The sequence below is a fragment of the Babylonia areolata genome, chromosome 24, assembly GCF_041734735.1.
Source record: "Babylonia areolata isolate BAREFJ2019XMU chromosome 24, ASM4173473v1, whole genome shotgun sequence".
Taxonomy (NCBI): Eukaryota; Metazoa; Mollusca; class Gastropoda; order Neogastropoda; family Buccinidae; genus Babylonia; species Babylonia areolata.
In genome coordinates this window covers 14,438,875-14,466,849 of record NC_134899.1, presented here as the reverse complement: position 1 = coordinate 14,466,849, position 27,975 = coordinate 14,438,875, and the positions used below count along the sequence as shown (strand labels likewise).

At 42.3% G+C, this 27,975-nt stretch overlaps 1 protein-coding gene across 1 annotated transcript; it reads left to right on the top strand.

The window, feature by feature from the left end:
- Position 1: 1 nt before the first annotated feature.
- Positions 2-27,975, top strand: LOC143298885 (allene oxide synthase-lipoxygenase protein-like). Its single transcript, XM_076611894.1, has 15 exons — positions 2-1,168; positions 5,325-5,369; positions 6,544-6,669; positions 7,250-7,347; positions 8,430-8,562; positions 12,314-12,409; positions 16,429-16,525; positions 17,683-17,800; positions 20,259-20,351; positions 23,201-23,261; positions 24,000-24,105; positions 24,582-24,679; positions 25,652-25,825; positions 27,154-27,317; positions 27,724-27,975. The coding sequence occupies exons 1-15, from the start codon at positions 683-685 to the stop codon at positions 27,836-27,838; spliced, it is 2,010 nt and encodes a 669-aa protein (XP_076468009.1). The 5' UTR covers positions 2-682; the 3' UTR covers positions 27,839-27,975.

Below are 27,975 nucleotides of genomic sequence, written 5' to 3'. Positions count from 1 at the left end.
AACAGACTGACCGATAGCACTCCATCAAAGACACGGGGACTACTGCATAACCCCACACCACCAAAAATTCCCTGCTTGAGTATTCCAAACTGAAAACCGTCATTCAACCATCAAGTCAAAGCGCCCACATCAGGATCACACCACCGAGTTCTACATGTCCGCCACTACAGCAACCACACGTGCTTTCACATAGCGAACACAGTTCCTGCCTTAACTTCGAAATAACATCACCCACAAAAACATTTCCGTGTCGCCACCGCCGATTAAGCACCATTACCAAAGACTTTAACGTAACAACTGAGATGTCTACGTAACTCCCAACCGCTCGTTTTCTGCGCGACCAAGACTGAAACTTCAAGTGATTACATGCTGTTTGGAGCAAATCCTGTCTGCTGAAAACTACAGCGGTAACATTCACAGTAGAATCGTGTCCACTAAGAACTAAAGAGATTACATAAAGAGCAAAATCGTGTCCGCTGGATACTTAAGCAATTACGTCTAACCCCTAGCCTGCTTAGAAATTTAGTAAACAACTAAAGGTTAAATCAAACTGTGTCCTCTGAAAAATAACGCTATCATATTTACAGTAAATCGTGTCCGCTGAACCGTGTCAACTGAAAAATAAAACTATTACATTCAGAGCAAAACCGCACAAGGTGAACATAAATCAAAGCTAAAGAAAATGGGCAAGAACCCCCACTTCGTCATCAACGTCCGCACTGGAGACCGGAAATACGCCGGAACGGACGCCAACGTGCACATCGTGTTGCACGACGATGCCGGCAACAGATCGGACGAGATCCGCCTGGACAACTTCCTCCACGATGACTTCGAGAGAGGCCAGGAGGACCGCTTCGAGGTGGGTGACAGACAGGTGAGCAGCCTGGAGAAGCACGGGCGGGTGGACCAGGTGGAGTTCTGGCGCGATGACGCCGGGCTGGGCAGCGGCTGGTTCGTGGAGAAAATCACGGTAGAGAACCGTCGGACCAACAGGCTGTACGTGTTCCCAGTGTTCCGGTGGATCCGTCCTTTCGACCACTACTTCATCCGGCATCTGGACACCTCGCTGCCCCAGGACGACCCTCACGCCCAGCAGAGGGAGAAGGAGCTGGAGGAGAAGAGAGGTACCTACACGTACACCCAAAAGGCACCAGGACTGCCCGCACAGGTCAGATGGTGTCTTGTCTGTCTGCTTGTGTGTCACCTGTGTTTCTCTGCCTGTCTCTGTCTCATGTCTGTCTATCTGCGTGTCTCTTGTCCTTCTCAGCCTGCCTGTTTCTGTCTCTCTGTAGTCGTCTATTTGTCTGTCTTTGTGTGTCTCTGTCTGTCTGTCTCTCTTTCTCCCCTCTCTCTTAGATTTGGAAGGTCCAAAATAAAAGTTCACGCACATGCACATGATGCTGCAGTATTGTTTGAATTGTGCAAAGATTCAGTTAGATGATGAGGTCCATTTTGTTTTTGAAGTGTTAGTTATTTTTTCGTGTTGAGTTTACACCGAAAAATACTATATTAGCCATGTTTGTATTGACTGAGTCTGTTTATGGCATTCAGCGATGAAACCGCTCACCGCTTCACGATATCATAGTGATTACCGAATCAGATTCCCTTCCCTTCCCTCTTATCATAGTCCAGAGTCCTGTACAGGGGAAGGGTGGGGGGTGTTCTACTCTTCAGTCTCAGTAAAGGCTATGTGAACACTATGTTCAATCTTTTTCAATGGATGTATCAGTCCCTTTCAATTTTGTTCCATATTATTGTATGATATAGTGTTTCTCAACAGTAACAACACATTTCATGCATAATGTATATTGTATGGTTGTGAAAGAAGCATTCGTGTCTGAAGGAAATCAAATCACTGTATTTTCCTTCATTCCGGTCTTTCTTCTGTTTTGCTTTGATTTGTTTTGCTGTTGTTTTATCAAAGTAAATGTTAAAACTTATCTCTTTAAAAAAATAATTGTCATAAATCAAATAGTGCTGTTGTCCCAGGCCCATGGCAATGTGAGTGTGTATGATGGGAGAGCAGAGAGAATGGGAGTAGGTAGATGGATGGTGGTGGTGTGGTTCGAAAGGGAGAATGACCCGATTTTTACCCCTTTTACCTTTTCTATCCAAAATTTTATTTTAGAATTTTTATAAAATCTGTGGCATGCAGATTACAATTATGTTCCTTTTTACATGTATGTATTTCAATAGAAAATTGCTGTCATCTCAACCGTTTAATCATGTGTGTGTCTGTACGTGGGTGTTAGTGTGCGTGTTGGAGTGTAACAGTTGTAGTATTGATAGTATGTTACTTTGTGAGTTTTATGCATTGTGGGTTTGTTTTGTTTTTTTATAATATTAATGATTCTGTTCTACTTTTTATATGCTTTCTTGTTTCACTTTAGGTACTGGATTGTAAAGCGCTTAGAGCTTGCTTATGCTTGTATTATAGCGCTATATAAAAATAAAATATTTAAAAAATATCAAAATATTATTAAGAAATATAATTCACACAGACACAGACACATACACACACACACACACACACACACACACACACACACACACACACACACACACACACACACACACACACACACACACACACACACACACACACACACTGCTTTAGTGGGAGGAACTACACCATCACAAAAACAGCAACAACACATTTCATGCATAATGTATATTGTATGGTTGTGAAAGAAGCATTCGTGTCTGAAGGAAATGAAATCATTGTAGTTTTCTTCATTACGGTCTTTCTTCCGTTTTGCTTTGATTTGGTTTGCTGTTGTTTTATCAAAGCATAAATGTCAGGTCTTCGTAGACTTGAGATTCAATTTTCTCCCTCTCCTTCCCTCTCTCTCTCTCTCTCTCTCTCTCTCTCTCTCTCTCTCTATCAGTCCCTTCCCCACATTCGCACACACACACACACACACACACACACACACACACACACACACACACACACACACACACACAATTTGGATACAGCCTATTCGGTAAGAATGTTTCACCAGAATGGGGTGAATCACTTGTTCAGCAACATAACTGACATAGGAATAAACTGTTTTTCGTTCTCAGAGATTTACTTTTTTTTTTTTCGTTGCTACTTACTGTCTAATCACTTGAAGTGTAATTTAGTTCCTTTTGATATTAGTCTATATTGTCTGGGTGTTAGGGATTAGGTGTGTGGGCTGGAGGGGGAGCGGGGGGGGGGGGGGGGTATGGGGGGTCTTATTCGTTTCTCTTCTGTGGCGTGTGTGTGTGTGTGTGTGAAAGAGAGAGAGAGAGAGAGAGAGAATGATTACGAACACGGATACGGATACGGATACGGGGGGGAACGATGAAGTTGCACGGTGGCGAAGAGTTCTCCTTCGGGAGAACAGCCCGAATTTCACACAGAGAAATTTGTTTTGATAAAAAAACAACAACCAATAATAATAATGCAATACATTACAGTACAATGCAGTGCAACACAACACAACCCAACTCATCCCTAGACCGGACCAGACCACACAATATAATATAATATAATATACAGTACAGTACAACACAATACAATACAATACAGTACAATACAATACAATACAATACAATGCAATACACAGTCAGTGACCGTCCCCAAACCACGAGCAAGCTGTCCGGAACAACGGTCACGATTTAGCGGAAAGAGACGACCAAAGACTGAAGGCCCTTTCTTTTGACATCGATGTGTTGCATGATTTTTCATCAGTGGTGCACTCATACGAATTTGAAGCACTTTCTTTGCTTGAGAACAGTCTTATTACTTTGATACATCGTGTTTGTGATGGTGTAGTTCCTCCCACTAAAGCAGTGTGTGTGTGTGTGTGTGTGTGTGTGTGTGTGTGTGTGTGTGTGTGTGTGTGTGTGTGTGTGTGTCTGTGTCTGTGTGAATTATATTTCTTAATAATATTTTGATATTTTTTAATATTTTATTTTTATATAGCGCTATAATACAAGCATAAGCAAGCTCTAAGCGCTTTACAATCCAGTACCTAAAGTGAAACAAGAAAGCATATAAAAAGTAGTAGAAACAAAAAACAGAATCATTAATATTATAAAAAATTAAAAAAAACCACAATGCATAAAACTCACAAAGTAACATACTATCAATACTGCAACTGTTACACTCCAACACACCCACGTACAGACACACACATGATTAAACGGTTGAGATGACAGCAATTGTCAATTGAAATACATACATGTATCTGCATGCCACAGATTTTATAAAAATTCTAAAACAAAATTTTGGATAGAAAAGGTAAAAGGGGTAAAAATCGGGTCATTCTCCCTTTCGAACCACACCACCACCATCCATCTACCCACTCCCATTCTCTCTACTCTCCCATCACACACACTCACATTGCCATGGGCCTGGGACAACAGCACTATTTGAGTTATGACAAGTATTTTTTAAAGAGATAAGTTTTAAGATTTACTTTAAAGGTAGATAGATGAGTTGTTTGTCTGAGAGCAATAGGCAGAGAATTCCAAGTTGTTGGGCCGAAGACGGAAAATGACCTCTTTCGACAGGAATTAAGGAAGTATCGGGGAACAGTTAGCTTGGAGGAATCAAGAGATGTCAATGTTCTGTTTGGCAAGTACGGGTTAACAAGCTCAGAAAGATACGAGGGTGTGGTATCACAATTCAGGCACTGAAAGCATAGGCAGGCAACTTTATATTCAATTCTTCCTTTCGGTCTGTCTTTTTCAGCATTGTTAAAACAAAGCGCTAAAATGAAAAGAAAAAGAAAATGTACACCACTATACCTTGAACACGTTTCAGACCCAAAGGAAGGTCATGACCTAACGTCATTCAGATAAGCAGAAACAGACCTATTTTCCAATAATAAAAAAGACAACTTTGTAACTAATTAGATAAATGAATAAACAGATTAAAAAATAATGAATAAATGAATTAAAGACAATAGATAATGATTCCTGTTTGAAAGAAAAAGAATTGCTGTTACTCACATTTTTCTCCTCCTCCTTTTCCTCTTGCTTCTTCCTCCTCCTCTTTTTTTCCTACTATTCCTCTACTTCCTCTTCCTCCTCTTCTTTCTCCTCCATATCTTTCGTCTCATATTCTTTCTCTCCCTCTTCTCTCTCCTCCTCCTTGTTCTCGTTCTTGTAGTTCTTGTTCTTGCTCTTCTTGTTTATTGTTGTTTTTGTTGCTGTTGTACACATTCTTCTTCTTCTTCTTCTTCTTCTTCTTCTTCTTCTTCTTCTTCTCCCTCTTCTTTTTCTTCTCTTCCTCCGCCTCTCTTCAGTCTCTTTCCCCTCCCCTGACAGAGTTGATGATTTTTTGGCAGATACATACCCTGCCTTCGGATGAACAGTTCAGTTCTGATTATAAAGTAAGTGCTACAACATGTGCTTGTTTGATTTGTTTTTGTTCTGTGTGTGTGTGTGTGTGTGTGTGTGTGTGTGTGTGTGTGTGTGTGTGTGTGTGTGTTTATGTTGTGTGTGTGTGTGTGTGTGTGTGTGTGTGTGTGTGTGTGAGAGAGAGAGAGAGAGAGAGAGAGAGAGAGAGAGAGAGAGAATTATTACCATTTATTGTACAGATCAGTTGAAAACCCAGTGGAATAAATGCCATTCCATACAATTCATTACATTCAGGTTTACCTAATCATTATTATATTGAGCATAGACTTAAACTCAACATTTTAAAAAGTGATATACCTTGAAAACCCATTTTCTTGAAAGAAAAGAATTCTATTTTTCAATCATGAAATTAGAAATTACATTATTATCCCAGTCAGATAAATTTAAAGAGTAACGCAATATGTAATAAGAAAACTCGATAAGAAAAACCATCAATGTTTCAAGAGTTCGCACACCTACACACACACACACACACACACACACACACACACACACACACACACACACACACACACACACACACACACACACACACACACACACACACACACACACACACACACACACACACACACAAACCGAGAGAGAGAGAGTACGCACTTTGGATGTTAAACATATCCAATTGTTTTACAATTGAAATGTCACAGAAATAAAGCTATTTTTCATTGACAGATTTTCTGAAATTATAATTTCGGGGTCTTGCAGCGTTTTCTAAAAGGTAAGAGTTTATAATGTCGGCTGAGTTTCTAGCTGATGTCACTTGAGGTGACGTTTACTTTTCGTAGGACGCGTTGTTCGCAGAGCACGGATAGTCTTTCCTGTCTCACTCCTATCATCTTGCTACAGAAACTGACTGTCCTTTTAAGTACATTCTTTCATTTTATTCTTCAACTTCCATACCCAAATATAAGTCGGATATTGTTTTGAACAGAGGCATGACTGATCCTAACGTTCGTTATTATAGGGTGTGTTGTTTTTTTTCTTTTCTTTTCTTTCCTCTCCCCCCCCCCCTCCCTCCATTTCAGACACATGAATGACCTAGAGTTAATAAACGGTTCGCATTTGCAATCTCTCTCTGTCTCACTGTGTCCCCCCCGCCTCCACATCTCTCTCTCTCTCTCTCTCTCTCTCTCTCTCTGCTGCCAGTGGGACATAATGAAGAAAAAGATCCAGCTAGTGGCCAGGAGCAAACTGAATCATCTACTGAGCGGCTCCTGGACCACCCTGGTTGACATCATGAACGTCTACGGTAACACCTTCCCCCGGCCACGGGTAGGTAGAAATCCACCCACGGGGAGTAGGGGATGTGTTGGGGGTGGGGGTGGGATGGGGTGGGGTGATAGAGTGGGGGGTATGGGGATGGATGGATGGGACAGAGATTTTTTTTAAACTCTTCCCAACGCCATGGACAGGTAGGAATCCACCCCCTGTGTGTGGTGGATGGGGTGGGGTAGAGGCTTTGGAGTGGGGGTATTAGAGCGGATGGATAAGAGAGAGATTTTATTTTTGGAACTGTTGCCCACGCCAATGGTAGGTAGGAATCACTTTCGGTGAGGAGTGGGAGGGGAGGGTATGGATGGATGTCAAAGCCAAGGTTGCTGTAAATGGTTTTCCTGTCCATTCTGCGTTCGCTTGGGGGATTGTGTTAGCAAGGCCATGACTGCTACTGGTGATAACAATAGAAAGTTTAATTAATAATAATGATGATGATGACGATGATGATAAGGATCTTCTTCTTCTTCTTCATCTTCTTCTGCTTCTCCTCCTCCTCCTCCTCCGCCATCTTCTCTTCTGTGACCCTCTCTCTTCTTTCTTCCGTTCCTTCCATCCACATTTCTGTCCTTTCTTCCAGGGAGCGGACAGATGGAGGAACGATTTATATTTCGGTCTCCAAAGGACCAGCTGCCAGAACCCCTACCTGATAGAACTGTGCAAAGCCATTCCTGAAAAGTGCGTTCATGGTTTTCCTCTACGTTGTCTACGTTCCATCTTCTCTCTCTCTCTCTCTCTCTCTCTCTCTCTCTCTCTCTCTCTCTCTCTCTCTCTCTCTCTCTATTAATGCATGCGCATACTATGTTATTCTGTGGAATATTGTGAATTTTCTTTGCCATTCATCTGTTCTTTTTTTATTTATTTTTTATCTTTCTTTCTTTCTTTCTTTCTTTCTTTTTCCCTTGTTATTTCCCAGACTAGTTTACACGTTTTCTTTACGTTGGAAGGATAAAAACAGGCCAAGAAGTGCCTACTCCTTTTCCCTCAATAAAAAAAGATTCGATTTCGATTTCAATTTTTCTCTATCTGTGCGCGTGTGTGTTTGTGCGTCTGTGCTTGCTTGCTTACTCAAGTGCGTGCGTGTGTGCATGCGTACGTGCGTGTGTGTGTGTTGTATGTGAGCTGAATGTGTTTTAGGTATGTGTGCTGTGTGTGTGCTGTATGTGTCCTGTGTGTGCTGTATGTGCTTTGTGTGTGCTATGTGTTGTATGTGTGCTGTATTTGTGATGTGTGCGTGTGCTGTATATGTGCTGTGTGTGTTGTATATGTGCTGTATGTGTTGTATGTGTTCAGAATGTGTGCTGTGTGCTGTTTATGTGCTATATGTGCTGTATTTGTGCAGTATGTGTACTTAATGTGTGCTGTATCAGTTGTATACGTTCGGTGTGTGTGCTGTGTGTGTTGTACGTGTGCTGTATGTATGCTTTGTGTTTTTTAAGAGTGTAGTATGTGTGATATATATGTGTGCTGTGCGTGTGTGTTGTATGTGCGCTGTGTGTGATTATGTGCTGCGTGTATGCTGTACATGTGCTGCATTTGTGGTCTGACTGAGTTGTGAGTGCTGTGTGTGTGTGTGTGTGTGTGTGTGTGTGTGTGTGTGTGTGTGTGTGTGTGTGTGTGCTCCTTATGTATGCTGTGTGTGTGCTGTTAGCTATGTGAGCTGTGTGTGTGCTGTACGTATGTCGTGAGTGTGTTGTGGGCTGCATGTGTGCTGTATGTGCTGTGTGTGTGTGTGATGTATGTATGCTGTGTGTGTCCAGGTTCCCAGTGACTCACGCCATGCTGGAGCCCCTGCTGGAAGGTCTGACGATCCAGCAAGCCCTGGACGGCAGACGCCTGTTCCTCTGTGACCTGCACGTGCTGCAAGACTTGTCCGTCAAGCCCGGCTTTGTGGTCAGTTTGTGCTCTGCCTGCACCCCGTGCCTTTCCCCAACCCTCCACGTCCTCCCACCCCTATTGTGGGTCGTTGGTGTTGTTGGTGTTGTTTTGTTTGTTAGGGAAATGGCCCCACAGCCTTGTGATTACTTTCGAGGAAGTATACCTTATATGGCTTGACTTACTTGACTTATGCCTATAGCTCCGCTCGGGAACAAAGGGCCGCAACAGCACTCCTCCAACGGACACGGTTTGGGGCGATCCTCTTTATCCTCTTTATCTGGGCCCACGTCATTCCGGCTGCCTTCACTTCAGTGTCCGTACTTCTTCTCCAAGTCTGCCTGGGTCTGCCAACTTTGCGTTTGCCTTGGGGGTTCCAGTCAAGTGCCTGGCGAGTGATGTTGAGTGGTGACTTGCGCAACGTGTGGCCTATCCACCCCCACTTTCTCTTTTTGATTTCTTCTTCTATGGGTGCTTGTTTGGTTCTGTCCCAGAGGTCTTCATTTGAGATGATTTCAGGCCACCTGATGTTCAGAATGTTGCGCAGGCATCTGTTGACAAATATCTGGAGTTTGTTCCTGTTGGTCTTGGTAGTGCGCCATGTCTCTGAGCCGTACAGCATGACTGACTTGACTCCTTATATGGAGTAAACCCTAATGAAGATCCAGTGGTCATGGTGCTAGGGCAACCCATAGCTTCCATTCACCCTTTTTTTTCGCCCAAGATTCTCTATGTCTCACCAGAGTGACTGACTTCTTCATCGTTCGTGATGGACATGGTAGTGTTGGTGTTGGGTCCACCTGTGTGGTCAGTTTGCATGTCTCCCCTGTTGTGGTTGTTTGTTTTGTGTTGTTTGTTGTTGTTTTGTTTGTGGGGTTGTTTTTTTTCTTGTTGTTTTTGTGAGTGTTATATAGACGCGCAACGTGCACGTGCATTTATTTTGTGTACGTGTTTCGGGTATGTGATTGTGTGTGTATTACTACGCCCACCAGAAGAGATCGACTTGTACATCTCTCCTCTGTTAAAGTGATTTTCTTGTGAATCTGTGCGGTATATTTAACCGTTTTTGTCTAATTTTCTTCCTAACTGTGACTTGACCATGGATGTCGTATAGTTTTTTTTAGAAATGTGGCATACGTCAAGTGGTATGTGGCAGATATTTTTCTGCGAGAAAAAAACCAAAGCTTGAAACTCCCGAGGATGCAGGCACCAGAGGTAATGCAATGAAACTGTTCCCTCACCATACCCACTGTGATACCAGGGAACACTTCTTCAGCGAAAGAATCACCAAAACGTGGAACAGCCTCCCAGATGAAGTGGTCCTGGCACCTTCTGTAAATGCCTTCAAGAGTAGGTTGGATGCTTGCTGGAAGAAGAAACCTGACCAGTACAATCCGTCTTGCCAATAAGCCACGCATGCAAAGTCTTTAGCATACTAGCCGTATAACCCACACGGATCGATGAACAGGACTTCCTACAAGACCTCAAACATCGTACAGTTCATGTTCAAGTTCAAGAGAACAGATTATTCAAGATGACGGCCGTTAAAACATAGTGAATTTTTTACACACATTAGTCAGTTTGATGTGGTTGGTGTGTTTTGTGTGTGTGTGTGTGTGTGTGTGTGTGTGTGTGTGTGTGTGTGTGTGTGTGTGTGTGTGTGTGTGTGTGTGTTTTGCTTTGTTTTGTTTTCTTGGTTTTCTGTTGTTGCTGCTGTTGTTGTTTTTTTTACAGAAACAAAGACAGATAAACAAGACTACCTATTCCTCGAATATGCGTTTGATGAACTTAGATTTATACAATACATGTTTTCAGTCGAAAATGTTCATCGTACCAACGCTCTGATGGTGTTGCTTTTGTATACAAAAAGAAATATTGTAATGATATAATTACTCTGCCAAACCAAGACAACAGCTCGGTTTGGTTCATGATAAACTCATCTTCTACTGGATATGTTAAGATGTGTGTGTTGGAGTGGTTTAGTGTACAGTAGCGTTGATATTTTTGATTATGTTGAAAACATCCGTGATGTAAAAAGTAAACATGCTTGTTATATTCTGTTAGCAGGTGACTTTAATGCATATACAAAAAATGAGAAGATTTTACTGATCCTCATCAGAGTGATGATGTAGGTCCATTCAATGACTCAATCAATATATTTGATGAGCAGTTGTAAATTTGAGACATAATCAAGTTAATCGCCGGCCAAAAAACTATGGCTACAGATCGATTGATTGATTTGTGTAAATCGTTTTCACTGCATATTCTTAATAGAAGAGCAGGATGTAATGTCGGAATCGGAATGTGCACTGGCAATGATTGTGCTGTGGTTGACTACCTGATTGGATCACCATCAGAGATGTTATTGTTTCCCCATTTGATTCTTGATTGTCTGATGGACACAGCCCGTTAATCTTGTCTCTGGCCATTGAACGTCACACTGATCCATAAAGATCATCCTGATACTAGTGTCTTACAGTGTCATGAAAACAGTGACACATCAAATCTAGCAGATCATCAGTTGAAACCCGAAAAAGCTGCAACTTTTCTAGAAAAAAAAATTGTCTGACGTTAACATTACAGGTTTAAATGACACAATCGATTCTGATAAGCTGTCAATCATACTCTACTTATTCAAGCTGCAAAAGATACACCAGGGACATATTAAATTCTTACACCTAAGACAAAACGCAGAGATAGTTGCAGCTGGTTTGATTCCATGTGCAAACGAAGCCGAGTCTATTTCAAAGAAAGCAGAAAGGTCGTGGAGAAAAAGATGGCACATATACCTACAAAGTTTACGAAGAGCAGTTCAAGAGAAATAAGGAATAAAATTGAAAAGAAAAGAAAGACATCCTGTCCCATCAGTTTACAAGATATGTTTCACCATTTCAACATCCTCAATGTTGATGACATTCGGCTTGGCGACAGTACAACAACAAACTATGATATCAATATCGAGTATAATGATAATCGTTTAAATGCGCCAGTTACTGAAGATTAAATTACTTCAGCCATGAAAAGACTCAGGGAAGGCAATAACAGCGGTGAAGATGCGATTCGTAATGAATATATCATTAACAGCATCCCTTTGCTTACAGACACATTGTAAATTATTTAACAAGGTCCTGGACGTTGGTGTCATACCAGAAAAAATGGGTATTGGGCTTGATATTGCCATTGTCTAAAGGCAAAGGTGGTACACTTGATTGTGCTAATTATAGAAATAACTTTGTTTGGCTGTGTTGGAAAATTATTCACTTCGGTGATTAATGCTAGGCTAACTGATTATGTTGATGCAAACCATTTACTTTCAGGGGCACAAGCAGGATTTAGACAATCACAATCTACATTAGATAAATGTTTGTTTTGAAATCGCCAGTTGATATTTTTCAATGAAAAAAGAGAAACTTTATTGTGCTATTGTTGATTGAAAAAACAACAACCCACCTTTGATTCAGTTTGGAGAAGTGGGTTGTGGCAAAACCTTGTTCATGAAGGCGTGAATGGGAAAATGTTGCGTGTCATAATGAACATGTATGATAGAATTAAGTCATGTGTGTTTTTAAATGGTGCGAAATCGGATTTCTTTAGCATTTGTAAGGGCCTACAAAAGTGAAAAATATTGGGTTATGAAAATGTAGATATACTTTAAAATTAAAACTGAAAATTTAATGTGTGTGTATGTGTGTGTGTGCGTGTGTGTGTGTGTGTGTGTGTGTGTGTGTGTGTGTGTGTGTGTGTGTGTGTGTGTGTGTTGATGTTTCAGTGCTGTGTACCGATGTCTCTGTTTTTCCTGGACAAAGACGACCAGCTCAAGCCTGTGGCCATCCAGCTCTTCCAGACCCCAGGACCTGATAACCCAGTACGTGAATGTGTGTGTGTGTGTGTGTGTGTGTGTGTGTGTGTGTGTGTGTGTGTGTGTGTGTGTGTGTGTGTGTGTGTGTGTGTGTGTGTGTGTGTGTGTGTGTGTGTGTGTGTGCTCAGGAAAAGAGAAGCCGTTTGGTGTCGTGTGTAGTGTAGACCCTATTCGGGGCAGAGAAATGATGAAAAAGCACCAGACCAAGGCTTGATTCTTTTCTTCGTAAATATGATCTAATACGCTACTAGCCTGCTTCTCCCCTGTCTTTCCATCCCACTTTTTCTTTCTTTTTTTTTCTCTAAGATTTGTGTGTTTGGAAAAGAAAAGAAACCATTATCCGTGACAAAGGAAATGTTTCTAAAATAAGGAGGACTTCTCATGCTTTCTCACTCATTGTGAAATAGCGTTTTAGCCCTTCATCATTTTTCAAAATTGCGAGACAGCGTGGCTCACAATCCATGCTTTCTCGCAAAGACTGGCGTTTGAGCGGACAGCAATAAATTGTTTTATGTAGCAAACGCAACAGAGTATTGCTTGTAGTACTCATGTTGAACACATATTAGTAATATGCGGTTGAACACATATTAATGTAATGTTGATCACATATTAGTAATATAAGCCCTTTTATGTTGCAGCATGAAATAATTTAATCACCACGCATGAACGTAACAGTCACACGATCGTTTAGATGTATATGTTATAACAGGTAAATTATTTTCTGTTTTTTCTTCTTCTTTTTTTAAGGGCTTTGAAAATCGCCAGTATGTGCGAATGCGAGCGCACAATGATAGTTTTCGTGTATTTGTCATAAAAGGTAGGTTTTTCTGTTCATGTAGTAGAGTGAAACTGAGAGACAAATATAAAAGAACAAGAGAGGCAAGGCCATCAAGACTCCCTTGTGATACACTTTAAAAAATCTAATCGTTAAAATGTGTTCTGTATTTCTTATTATAAAGCTTCCGGTTAAAAAAGAAAAGAAAAAAGAAAAAAAAAAGTCCTGACGGCAGATTCGAACCCGCGTGTTCGTGTGAGAAGAAACTGTCTAAGGGAGATAAATCGATTGCGGTATTCGCAGTGAGAACGCTGTTTAAATCATATTATTCTGGTGTATCTTGGGCATTCAAAAATCTTCAAGGGCAATTAAAAATTCTTTTTAAGTCCGCGGTATAGGAGACGTGGCTATCGACACAATCACACTGCAACATTTAGCCGTTTTCTCTGGATCTAGATAGATGTACAAGTTTTGTTACACGTACCCGCTGGGAATGTACGACACAGTCGATTCAATTTCTCTTTTATGTTCATTCTAGCTTTATAGTTTTAAAGTTGATATGAAAATTGAGTATTTTGTTAAACTAAGAACATGTAGAGCCAAGTACAAGTACTTCTAAACGTTGTATGAAGTGAAAAGGACTTCATTTTGAGAAAAGTCAAGACTGGAAATTTTTACGTTTCATCAAGGGTATTAAGTCTCATGGTTTATTATTTTTAACTGTGAATTCCGACTGATTTTGTTGATATTGTAATGGCAGTTTGGGGCATAATCCAGTAAGTGATGAGGCGTTCACAAATCTTTCTCTAAATAAATATTTAACGGTCTCCTTTTCCAAATTTCCATCACATGTTATCGTATATTGTTGGTTGAATATAGGATTGAACCGGCAGGTCAACAACTTGAAACAAAATGGCGTACTTCGCGTTTGCGAGGAATATCAGCACGCACTTTGAATATGTATAAATATGTGTACGTAATTGATTTTTGCCCAATACCTTCAGGGCTCAGCCAACAGATCTATATAGTCTACTCATAGTATTGATTTTAGTATTTTCCGAAAAAGACCACTTGGGCAAATGAACATAGTGAAAACCCTGTACACTGAGAGTAAAACACACAAGCTTTTTATGTGTTGAGTATAATTTCAGAATGTAATGTTTAAGATGAGAAAGATCAGTTTAAAGCAAATTAAGCCCCCTAGCACTAATTACATATTAATTTTGCCTTTTTTTATTATCTGCACCAAAGACATGCACCAGAAATATAACTTCTATGCTTATCAAAAGAAGTTCCTGTTTGAACAAAAAATGATAAAAATAACTGCTCTTGTTGTGTCAGAATAAAGTGCCAAGTTTAAAGAATAAAAAAAAAACATAACAGTAAATTCAGTTTGCATATAATTTGGCTTCTTTTTTTATTTTTTTGTGCCCATACCAGAGGTGCAATATTGTTTTAAGGATGACTGGAAAGAACTGAATTTTTCCTATTTCTATGCCAAATTTGGTGTCAACTGACAAAGTATTTGCAGAGAAAATGGCAATGTTAAAGTTTACCAGGAATACACAGACACACACACACACAACCGAACACTGGGTTAAAACATAGACTCACTTTGTTTACACAAGTGAGTCAAAAATAAGAAACTAGAAATGAAAAATAACATAAATAAATAAAAATAGCTATTAAGAAATTATTACTATATTTTAAAAACATGAAGACACACATTCACACATACACCCACACATGCATAACAGATATGCCCCCAAAACGCAGTTTCATAGATATGAAAGCACAGTCAAATACATATAAACGTACATGAGCTCCAACACACACACACACACACACACACACACACACACCACAAATTTCCCTGCACCTCCTCTACCCCCTCCTCCACACACTCGGAGTTTCTAGTCTATGTATCGCAGCTTCCACGGCACACACACACACACACACACACACACAAACACGCACACGCACACACACACACACACACACTCACAGATGAACACTTACTTGTACAAGCACACACACACACGGCCATATCTCCCACCCCCATCCCCACACACATAATTATATACAAAGATATATATATAATATATACGTTCCAATATCCTGATGCTCCCACAGTGTAGGCATGCATACACTACATACCTCATCCTCTATCTCACCTCCTCCCTGCACCCCCACCTCCCCCTCACACACACACACACACACACACACACACACACACACACAACACACACACACACACACACATGCACAGAACTCTCCTGACACTTGTGTACACTTACACTCTCACGCATGCACAAACGCACTCAAAAACACAGACCCACACATACACACAAACACACACATACACACACGCACAGAGGCTGCCACTGATTGGCCGCAAGAGGGATGGGAAAAGATCTCTGATGCCAAGAATGTGGCATCTAGTGTGTTGCTCAGTCTACTGTATTTGGAAAAGCCCACAGAGACTCTGTTCCGTTTTGAAGAAATTTGCGCAATGTTGGTTTTATATTTATTGCTTATTTATCATCATTGTTGTCTTATTTATTTAATTATTTATTTATTATTATTATTATTATTATTTTATCATTATTTTCATTACTACTACCTTTTTTATTTCATCATAATTATTATTTATTTATTTATGTATGTACGCTTATATATATATATATTTTTTTTTTCCTCAAGGCCTGACTAAGCGCGTTGGGTTACGCTGCTGGTCAGGCATCTGCTTGGCAGATGTGGTGTAGCGTATATGGATTTGTCCGAACGCAGTGACGCCTCCTTGAGCTACTGATACTGATACTATATTTTATAAATGTGCATAGCTTCATATTGTTTGAATGCACAATTCAAGTTTTTACTAAACAGATAACGTATTTGGGATAGAATAAGTTACTCCCCTTGATCTTTTTGAAGACAGATCACTGATGTGCTTGGTGAGCCAGTTGACAGTTTTTTCAAGTTGCTCAACTTTATTGCAGAGGGGTTTTTTTTCGTTGTGTAACTTGCTACATGCTGTCCACTGTACAAATATACTGGATCCACTGCATACCATCGTGTTCCCACCCAGGCAGACTGCATCCTCGCATAGCACCCTGCCGTTACAGTCATAGGAAAATATAATTCGCCAGTATGTGTGTATGCGTACGTACGAGCGCGCGCGCACGTGTATGTGCATGTGTAAATTTGTGTGTGTGTGTGTGTGTGTGTGCGCTTGCACGTGTGTGTGCAGATCTTCCTGCCCACAGACGATGAGACGCTGTGGACACTGGTCAAAATGTGGTACAACAACGCAGACGCTGTACACCACCAGTCTCTCGCCCACCTTGGTCAGTTGCCATAGCCATCCGTCTGGTCTTTTTCGTTTTGAATTAGTGCACACAAAAGAGAGAAAGAAGAAGAAAATATATACGTGTTGTGTGCAAGAGACTGGGTTTGAGCAATGTTCCTTCCAGTCAGTTAGTAATGTTATCTGTCCACTTCTTTCTTTGTCTCCCCCTTCTCCTCTTCACTGTTTCCGTGAGGATTGTCTTGGAGAGGCCACATGTTTCATTCATACAACAGGAGCAGCGTAAATCTTCAGTACACATACAGTACCAAACAATGTTGGCAGCAGGACATTGTCACACATACAAGGCAGAATCAAGCCCATGTAGACAAAACCGCAACATTTCGCTTGGATAACTTTGTACAATAAAGCAGAAAAAAAGAAGAAGAAAATTTACGATTCGCGTTCAACAAGTTTTTTGGTGTAGAAACCATTTTCCAGAAATCTCTGTCTGGCCATAGAAGAGCAGATGTATTCGGTTTTAAAAAGAGAAGAAAACAAGACGAGGCGGTGGAAGAATTGAACGGGAAGAGAAGGGATGAGGCTGATGAGAAAAATAAATATAGGAGAAGAACACCTGTTCACGCCACGTTTCCCTCCTCCATAAGACCATACGGAACACGAAGGAAAGGGAATATCTCTGCTCCAGATGTTGCCGCCAAATCTCTGGCGGCCCACCAAAAAGTGACTTGGTCAGTAGCAACAGTGCAGGATGTCCTCTCGTGGGTGGTCCTAGAAGGCCCTTTGGACTGCAGGCGCTAGGACTTTGTAAAAGAAGGAGCCTGGTTGTGGACAGCGAATGTTGGATGAGTGGGGGCGTGAGAATAACGCCATTGACACAACACACGGGATGGGGCAGGACAAAAAGGTGCTCTGAGCTGGGTTGCATGAGCGATCATAGCAGTGCTACGTTTGCTTAGCGTTAAGAACGCTCCTAACTCTATGCTAGATACATTGCTTAGCGTTACGAACGCTCCTAACACTACGCTAAGTCCATAGGAACGTTCTTAATGCCAAGCAAACTTTGGACGGCTAAGATCGCATGTGCAACCCAGCGCTTGTGGTGATTATAACAGCGTCAGGAGCGTTGGCTTGGAGTTACTGTTTTGACTCCAGTTCCAATCTGTAGAGGCTGATAGGTTGGTTGGTTGGTTGCAGGTTTTACGCACCTGCTGATGGAAGGGGTGGTGATATGCACCAACAGACAGCTGTCTCCATCCCACCCCGTCTTCAAGCTTCTGGCTCCTCACTTCCTCTACCTCCTCGCCATCAACACGTGAGTAGCTTCCTCTACCACCTCGCCATCAGCAGGTGAGTAGCTTCCTCTACCACCTCGCCATCAACACGTGAGTAGATTCTTCTACCACCTCGCCATCAACACGTGAGTAGATTCCTCTACCTCCTCACAATCATTACGTGAGTAGCTTCCTCTACCTCCTCGCCATCAGGACGTAAGTAGCTTCCAGTTTCTCATCGCCGTCAGCGCGTGAGTAGCTTCCTCTACCTCCTCGCCATCAACACGTGAGTAGCTTCCTCTACCTCCTCGCCATCAGGACGTAAGTAGCTTCCAGTTTCTCATCGCCGTCAGCGCCGTGGAGTAGCTTCCTCTACCTCCTCGCCATCAACACGTGAGTAGCTTCCTCTACCTCCTCGCCATCAGGACGTAAGTAGCTTCCAGTTTCTCATCGCCGTCAGCGCGTGAGTAGCTCCTTTTTTTTCATTGCCGTCAGCACGTGGGTAGTTCTCTTCTCACTTCACTGTTAACAGGTGAGTAGCTTTCTATTTCTCATTACCGTCAGCACGTGAGTAGCTTCCTCTTCCTCCTTGCCGTCAACACGTCAGTAGCTTCCTCTTCCTCCTTGCCGTCAACACGTCCAGTAGCAGGCTCTCTCTCTTAGCTATTAACAAACACGTACGTAGCTTCCTCTCTCTCTTCAATGTAAACACGTGAGTAGATTCTCTTTCACTAATCAATGCACTTTACCATGCACGATCCCACTGAGTCTCTCTCTCTATCTCGCTACTCTGTCTCTCTCTCTCTCTCTCTCTCTCTCTCTCTCTCTCACACACACACACACACACACACACACACACACCAATCTCTCTCTCTCTCTCTCTCTCTCTCTCTCTATATATATATATTCATAGATAGATATATGTGGCAGGATCATATACATCATTTAATATTGTAGTTTCACGCACGTTCACCAGCCTACAGCTGTATGCACCTTTGTGTTTAGGCATATTTGATTTATTCCATTCTTTCCTCTTTTGGTTGAAATTTTCATTCTTTTCTTAAAAATAGTTATAGGCAAGCTATAAAGCCTATGTCGCAAAAATTGCAGGGTACGATATTTGTATTGACGTCATCCGTGAATTACGTCAGGCCTTTTGAACCTTGAACTTTTGGGCGTTGAAGCCTTCTTCAGGCTAGTTCGCCTCTCCTTGGTGGCTACAGCACTGGTTTGTGGCATGGGTGACAAGCAGCACTGTAGCTGAGTTACTGCAGGCAGGTTGGTTCGTACACACTAGGCAACTGTTGCCAGTGCGCGTCCAGCCTGGATTTGAAGCAGTTCAGGGTAGGGGCGGTCACAACACTGTCCGCCAGGTTATTCCATGAGTTCACGACTCTTTGTGAAAAGGAGCTGCTGCAGACATTCAACCTGCAGTGTTTTTTTCTTTATCCTGAGGCTGTGTCCCCGGGTGTTGTGGCATTGATTAGTGAAGTGTTGACTGTCTAAATTTGCTGAACGGCCAGCTTAACTTGTTACGGTCGTGAGATTGATGTTCCAGCAGAGATGTGGGTACATAAGCAAGGGCTTGGCTTGTCAACCAACTGGATTAGTGTACTAGCATAAGTGTGAGTACTATCACAACTTTTGGAAGTGTTAAAGTAGTGGATGAGTGATTTATTGCATGATCCTGGATGTCTACTGGAAGAACAAGCCAGACAAGTACAATCCGTCTTGCCAATAAGCCACGTAGGCAAAGTTTAGTATGTACAACTGATGACCCACACGGAGCGATGAACAGGTCTTCAAGACCTAAAACATCGTACAGTTCAAGTTCAAGCATGTGCAGTGTTCCAGTTCACGGGTTCAACCTTCATTAAATCCCCTTTCCCTACCTTGTGTTCCCTTTCCTCTACCCTACTTCCCTTACATCTCCTTTCCGAACACTACCCAACCAGTCACTGATCAAGAATATATCAGCTGAAAAACATTGCTGTGTTCATATTTTTTGTCCATCCTTCGTCCTCATGAAGGCAGAACCCACTTACTCAACGACACCTCCACACATGTTGTTGATCATGTACTCGTCACTCGACTTCCGAACTGGCTGAATGCAGGCAGGAACATTTCATTGCCAGGAATATAAATATAACAATATTATGTTACCCAGCGCAACACTGTATTAATCAGCGTATATCGCATATCACCCCTGAACAGAAACACAATGAAATTATCTCAACATGGCCCTACTGTTTTGATGACAAAAGCATTTCGCTGAGCAGTCATTTTGTCGACGTTGGAAAACAACAATGCATTTCCAGCGTCTGATATTGAGAAGCGCTGTCGGTGTGATCATCATGCATGAAATGGAGATCGACGTCAAACGAACAGTTTCACAACAGTGACAAAAACAAAAACAACAAAAGCGCAGTATATTCATGCTATGACTACACATAAAACACTGACCATCGTCGAAATGCTGTGTGTGTGTGTGTGTTTCAGACGTGGAGTGGAGACGCTGATTTCAGAAAATGGCTGGGTTGACAAAACCGTGACCGTGGGCAAGAGTGGCATGTTTGAACTGATCAGTCGTGGGTAGGTGGTGCTGCCCTGTCCTTGTTTGTGGTGGTGGTGGTGGTGTGTGTGTGTGAGTGTGTGTGTGTGTGACTGATGTGGTTTGGCAGGTTGTGAGCAAAAACTCGCCTGGCTTGTTAAAAACCTGAATAAAACATCGACAAGATATGACATAGGAATCAGTATCGAAAAGACCAAGTTGATGGTCAGCCAGAACACCATCACTGCTGATATAACTGTGTGGGGACAGAAACTAGGAACTGTTCAACAGTCCATCTACCGAAGACCCATTATCATTAATGAAGATCCAAACCTGAAATCCTCTCAAGGGTATCAAAGACAACATCAGCACTGCTTAGACTGAAACCTTTATGGACGGAAAGTAATATCTGTATGAAACACATGATCAGATTCATGCGCTCAATGGTATATTCCATCTTCTTGTATGCATCTGGGACATGGACTCTCATGGAGGATTTGGAATAAATAATCCAAACCATAGAAATGACATGTTATCGCAAGATACTAAACATCAGATACACTGATTACATCACCAATGAACGGGTGCGCCACGCCATCAAGCAGCACCTAGGACCTCATGAAGACCTGCTGACATTATTAAGAAAAGAAAGACTTACTGGCGTGGCCACGTAAGGAGATCCAGTAGCCTTTCTAAAACAATACTCCAAGGAACTGTTGAAGAAGGGAGACTGAGGGCGAAACAGACAACATTTCAGAATGGACAGGAAAATCATTTGCAGAGACCCAGGCTTTGACACACAACCGACAGAATGCAGTTCTTTGTGGCGCCCGGTGACCCTTCAACAAGTTGAGGGAGAAGAAGACACAGTGGTGATAACCTTGTGATGTAGTAATGTCACATAGTGGCGATAACCTTGTGCTGTAGTAATGGTAAACTGTTGATAATTTTGTGGAGTAATGCAAAACAGTGGTTACAACTTTTTGTTTTGTTTTGGGTGTAGTAATGTTACATGGTGGTGACAACCTTTTGATGTAGTAACGTAACATTGGTGTTAACCTTGTGGTATAGTAATGTAACATAGAAGTGATAATCTTGTTGTAAGGGTACCTAGTGGTGATAACCTTGTGGTGTAGTAATGTTACATAATTGTGATAACCTTTTGATGTAGTAACGTTACATAGTGGCATTTTGCATGGTTTTGTAATAATGTTAAATAGTGGTGATACCTTGTGGTGTAGTAATTTCAGATAGTGGTGATAATGTAATGGCAGTGTGATACAGTCTGCCTGGGTCTGAGTTCGTTCGTCCAGTCCAACACCAAACACGTGGGAACACGTTGGTTTACAGTGGTTCCACTTTATTGGTACAGCGGATGGCATGTGATGCCGCAAGTCACATGACAACAACATAAAAGAAAACCCTCTGCAACCAATAAACAGACAACTATTTTCCATGTGCACCATGAGGTGGGGGAGAGATACGAACAGGACAGAGATTTTCAAGTGAAGCAAGTAATGTAAATTGAAAGTGTTGAAAGAAACTGCAGGGCTAAAAAATCTTGATGCCAAACATTACTGAAAACAAAGGCATCATTTAAGACAATAAAAGAAAGACTTTGCAACTGGCCACCACTGATTATATTGGTCTTCATAAAGGAAACCAACCAACAACCATATTCCTGAAAACAACCCCCCCAAGAGGTGTTTCCCATCCCCAACAAGTGGAAGGACACCAAAGCCGCGTCAGCAAAATCTCTCCCTTCATGCGTGGGAAAAGCTATCTTTGAAAAACAACAGTATTCCTCAAATGGCTTAGTTATCAACAGACCATCTGATTAAATGTACAATAATCCTAACAGAAGGTCACACTACTAGTAATTCATTCAGCACCATGCACTGAGCCAGTTCACTAAGAACTGAAAGAAAGAAATGTTGTTATGATAACATGTTCAACAATGGCGTCTGTTCAGCCTTGTACAAATCTAAATTATAAAACTTCCAAAAATAACTAAACATGTACATATGTGAAAAAATACTTTAAAAACTAGGAAATAAGAAACACCCACCTAAGCAGTGTGCTCAATGGCTTTACACAGTGACAGTGTATATTCCAAGCTGAGCAACTTGCACTACTGTCATCTGGCTCACCAAACACAGAATCAGTGAACTGTCTTCAAAAAGATCAAGGGAAGTAACCTATTCCAAATACGTTATCTGTTTTGTAAAAACTTGAATTGTGCATTCTAACAATATGAAACTATGCACATTTATAAAATATAGTAATAATTTGTTAATAGCTATTTTTATTTATTTATTATTATTATTCATTACTAGCTTCTTATTTTTCTTTTATATTTCTCTCTTCAATAGTCTCAGTTTCACTCTACTACAATAACATTATAATGTAGTCGTGGTTCACGGTGGTGATGACTACACGGTACCGTAATGGCATATAGTGGTCATAATCTTGTGGTGTAGCAATGATACATGGTGTTGATAACTTCACGTGTCGTGATATGACAGAGTGGTGATAACCTTGTGATGTATCAACGTTGCATAATGGTGATAGCATTGTGATGTAATGGTACATAGTGGTGATAACCTTATGATATAGTAATGTTACATAGTGGTGATAAATTCACGTGTCATGATGTGACCGAGTGGTTATAACCTTGTATCAGAGCAATGCTACATACTGGTGATAACTTCACGTGTCGAGATGTGACCGAATGGTGATAACTTCAAGCGTCGCTATGTGACCGAATGGTGATAACTTCAAGCGTCGTTATGTGACAGAGTGGTGATAATTTCAAGTGTCGTGATGTGACAGATTGGTGATAATTTCAAGTGTCTTGGTGTGACAGAGTGGTGATAACTTCATGTGACAGAATTAACATCTGGAGGCTGGATGTGCACGGAACCTTGCCGGAGGACCTCAAACGCCGGGGGGTGAGACAGTCACTGTGTTACACACACACACACACACACACACACACACACACACACACACAGAAAATAATATGACAAATGCACAGTTGATAGGAGAGATCGGTTGTGAACAGAAGATGCTTCATAACGAATGACCATCACTTTTGTTCTTTTTGTTCCTTTTTTCCTTGACGTAGATGAACCTCGATCGTGTATTCCCAAGACTTTTTATTAATTTTTAGCCCTCGCAAAAGAAAATTATAGAAATTGTGCACAGTTGATAGGAGAGAACTGTGGTGAACATAAGATATTTCATAAAGAATGACAATCACTTTTCTTTTGTTCTTTTTTCCAACGTTTGTTGTTGTTGTTGTTGTATTTTATCCCTGTCGTTGATGAACCTCGATTGTGTATTCCCAGGTCTTCCCATTGGATTCCATAGTACACTCAACTCCGACAGGAGCTGGGCACGGGCCCAAAATCCCGTCTCTGATCTCGCTCCAACGTGTCCTTCCAGTTGTTGGCAGTCTGCAACCTCATCCACTACGCCACAGTGGTTGTTTTGTTGTCATACACATTGATGTGGAAACAACAGACAAAAGCAAAAAGAACAGTGACGTTTGGTTCCGTGTTGATACACTATCTGTCAGCTTACACAGCAGCCGCAAGATGTTTTTTTTTGGTGACGACGTAGAAAGCCCCGAACACATGGTTTTCCGTTGATTGTTTTGTCTTTAATTGTGTGTGTGTGTGTAACAGCTGGATGATCCAAAAGTGCTGCCGTGTTACCACTTCCGAGACGATGCCCTATTGTTTTACCACGCCATCCGAAAATACGTCACTTCCTACGTCGACTTGTATTACGGTGTGTAATCCATGTGACAATGAGATACAAATAAACCATTACATACATCAGTTAGATTAATTCCGTTTATGGGCAAGTTATACGCTACATGGTATATGAGTTACATGGTTCCTAATCAAAACAAATTACATTATAATATTCAGCGAGAAAAAACAACACAAAGTATATAGCGATACACACACAAAAAAAAACTGAATTAGAGCTGTTGATTACAAATTTGATTCATGGGCTGATGCATAATAATCATTGTTTGATCATCGGTTTAATTGAAGTCGTGGTACTTGTATGTATGTATGTGCGTGTGTGTGAATGAGTGTGTGTGTGAATGTGTGTGTGTGTGTGTGTGTGTGTGTGTGTGTGTGTGTGTGTGTGTGTGAATGTGTGTGTGTCTGTGTGTGTGTGTGTGTGTGTGTGTGTGAGTGTGTGTGTGTGTGTGTGTGTGTGTGTGTGTGTGTGTGTGTGTGTGTGTGTGACAGACACCCCAGAGAAGCTGGCGGGGGACACAGAGATACAGAGGTGGGCGGCAGAACTGGTGATGCCACGGGACAATGACAAAGGAGGCTGTGGACTCCTGGTAAGTCTGCTGTGTGTGGGAGGGGCGGTGTGTGGGTCCTGATGATCGTGGTGATGATTATCATTTTTATTATCATGGTTATCATTGTTGTCATTATCATTATTATCAGTAGTAATAGTAGTAGCTGTGATATTAATGATGACACTAACTATGATGATAATGATCATCATGGTAATGGTAGTCATAATGATGGTGGTGGTGGTGGTGGAAGCGATCGTGATGGAAGTGATGGTGATGATGGTGGTGGTGGAGATAATAATGGTGGTGATGTTGATGGTGGTGCTGGTGGAAATAGTAATGGTAGTAATGATGATGGTAGTGATGGGGATGGTAATGATGATGATGGTAGTGGTGGTGGAGATAATAATGGCAGTGAAGATGATGGTAGTGATGATGGTAATGGTGATGATGATGATGATGATGGTGGTAGTGATAGTGATGGTAGTGATGATGATGGTGGTGGTGATAGTGATGGTAGTGATGATAATGATGGTGATGGTGGCAGTGATGGTGGTGGTGGTAGTGATGATGACGGTGGTGGAAGTAGTGATGGTGATGCAGACTGACGCTCTCACCTCACAGACAGTTACGTAGATTTCATGGGGACCAAGAAAGGTCGACTTGTCCCCTACCTCTTTGTCTGTCTGTCTATCTACCTGTCTGTCTTTTTGTCTGTCTGTCTTTCTGTCTGCCTGCCTGTCTGTCTATCTGTCTGTCTGTCTCTTTCTGTCTGTATTTTTTCAATCACTGTCTTTCTGTCAGTACAAGTCTGTGTCTATCTGTGAATTTCTCTCTCTTCGCCCTATCCTCTCTCTCTCTCTCTCCTCTCTCTCTCTCAATCTCTCTCTCTCTCTCTCTCTCTCTCTCTCCCTCTCGCTCTTTATAACTCCCTCATACATCCATCGACCCTCACCCACTCCTCATTTACTCAATCTTTAAAGTCTTCAGCCCCTTTTCTTCCTTGATTTCAAGGGTGTGCCCGGCAACGGATCGTTAACGTGCACCGACCAGCTGGTGACCATCCTGACGAGCATCATCTACACGTGCAGCGTGTCTCACGCCGCTGCCAACTTCCCTCAGTACGATGAGTACGGCTTTCCCCCCAACTACCCGGCGATGCTGAGGGGCCAGCCACCCACCAATAAGGTAGGGGAGGGGTTTCATCATCATCATCGTCATCATCATCATCATCTTCTTCTTCGTTGGTGGGCTGCAACTGCTATTGTCACTCGTATGAACGAGTTTTCGAGCGGTGTTGTTGTTGTTGTTTGTTTTTTCCTCGCCATGTACTCAACCATTGTTCGTCATTTTAGGGAATGTGCCTTCAGGGTGAATTCTTATTGTTTCCATAACGCACCGAGCGCTGGAACGGATTTTTGTTTCTTGTTTCTGTGACCCACAGAGCGCTGACATGCGTTTGCGGCATGTTTTTCGTGCACATTTGATAAACTGCATTCGAATACACAGGCACCGCCACCAGGACCCTGAGACTGTGTGTTTACAAAAGTGTAACCACTCGACTGTAGCGCCCGTCTAGGCTTGGGCTGAGCTAAAGTGGTGTCTGCCTGACACAGAGCTAAGTGATGCATTGTCAGACACTGAGACACGGTCAGAGGTGGGAACACTGTCATCCCGATTAGCCTATTCCCGATTCACCAGTCACCAGATTGCTACTCCATATTTGCTTGATTCCGATTCACCCATATTGGTAATTCCGATTCGTCTATTCCCAGTTTGCCTACTCGTTTAGTATTAGTTGCTTTGCATGTGTGCGTTCGCGGGCATGTGTGTGCGTGTTAAAAAAATACTTCCTTCATTGATGGCCTGGTCTCCGTATCGGTGTTTATGAAACTGAAACAGCAAAATGTTTCCGCCTCTCTTGCTTTGGATGAACTCCATCATGCGACACACACAAAGCTGTATCCTGAGTTGAACTGGATTATAATCGCCCGGAAGTCGCTTCCGAGAACACGGTTATAACATTTCAGAAACCCCTCTGACTGTGGAGGGCTGTGGAAGAGTGTAAGCCCTGACCCCATATGACCCCTATCCCATGATAACACTGACCACAAGGTGTCCCTGACTCCATACTGACCCTCACCCCATGGTGACCCTGACACCATGGTTACCTTCACCCCACGGTGACCCCCATCCCATGGTGACCATCACACCATAGTGGCCCTCACCCCATGGTGACCTTCACCCCACCATGACCTTCACCCCATGGCGACACTGACACCACGGCAACCATGACCTTGCCTAACTCGACTTTAACTCCATGGTGGACACTGACTTCATGCTATCCCAGACTCGCAGTGGATTTGACTGCAGCGTGAATTGAATTCCACGGAGATCATACACCATCCACCCACCAAATCCCAAATCCCTGTGGCCCTGACATTATGGTGACCTTGACTTCCATGTCCACCCTGACCCTCACGGTGACCCTGACCACATGTGACCCTGTGTTTCAGGAGCCGCGCACGGACAAGGACATTCTCAACGCGCTGCCTGACCGCCTGACCACGATAGACATGCTGACCATCACCACGATCCTGAGTCGGAAGGGCACCAATAGTCTGGGAGACTTTGAAGTGCAGTACATCTTTGACCCCAGGGCCATGGCCGTTGTGGAAGAGTAAGGGATGCGTAGGGGGAGTGGTGGATGGGATGGGGGATGGGGTGGTTAGTGGATGTGAGGAGAGGGTGTTTGTGTGTGTGTGTGTGTTGTTGTTGTTGTTGTTGTTCTAAAGGTGTGCTTTGTGTCCGTAAAAACATATTCATTGCACTTTTAGTGACTATAAAAAAAACTTTGATATGGTGTCACGACATAAATTGTTGTAGAATGTGGGTAACCGGAAACAGGCTTATGGCAAAATCATGCCATGTATAAACGTTTTAAGTCGTGTAAGTGGTTCGTGACCAAATTTTGAAAGAAATAGATTATAATGTTGTCTATACATTGCAAAGGTGGCTCTGTGTGATCGGGTGGACTATTAGCAACAATGGTGAATAAAAATTACGGGCTTTTCCCTTCTTTTCAGATTTCGCCGAGACCTCAAGAAGATTGGCGAAGAGATCAAGGAACGAAACACACGCCGCCTTGTGCCCTACACTGACCTGGACCCCGCCGTTGTGCCCAATTCTATCAGCATCTAGTGACAACGTTCCCCCAGTGTGCCCCAATTCTATCAGCATCTAGTCACAACGTTCCCACACTGTGCCCCAATTCTATCAGCATCTAGTCACAACGTTCCCCCAGTGTGCCCCAATTCTATCAGCATCTAGTTACAACG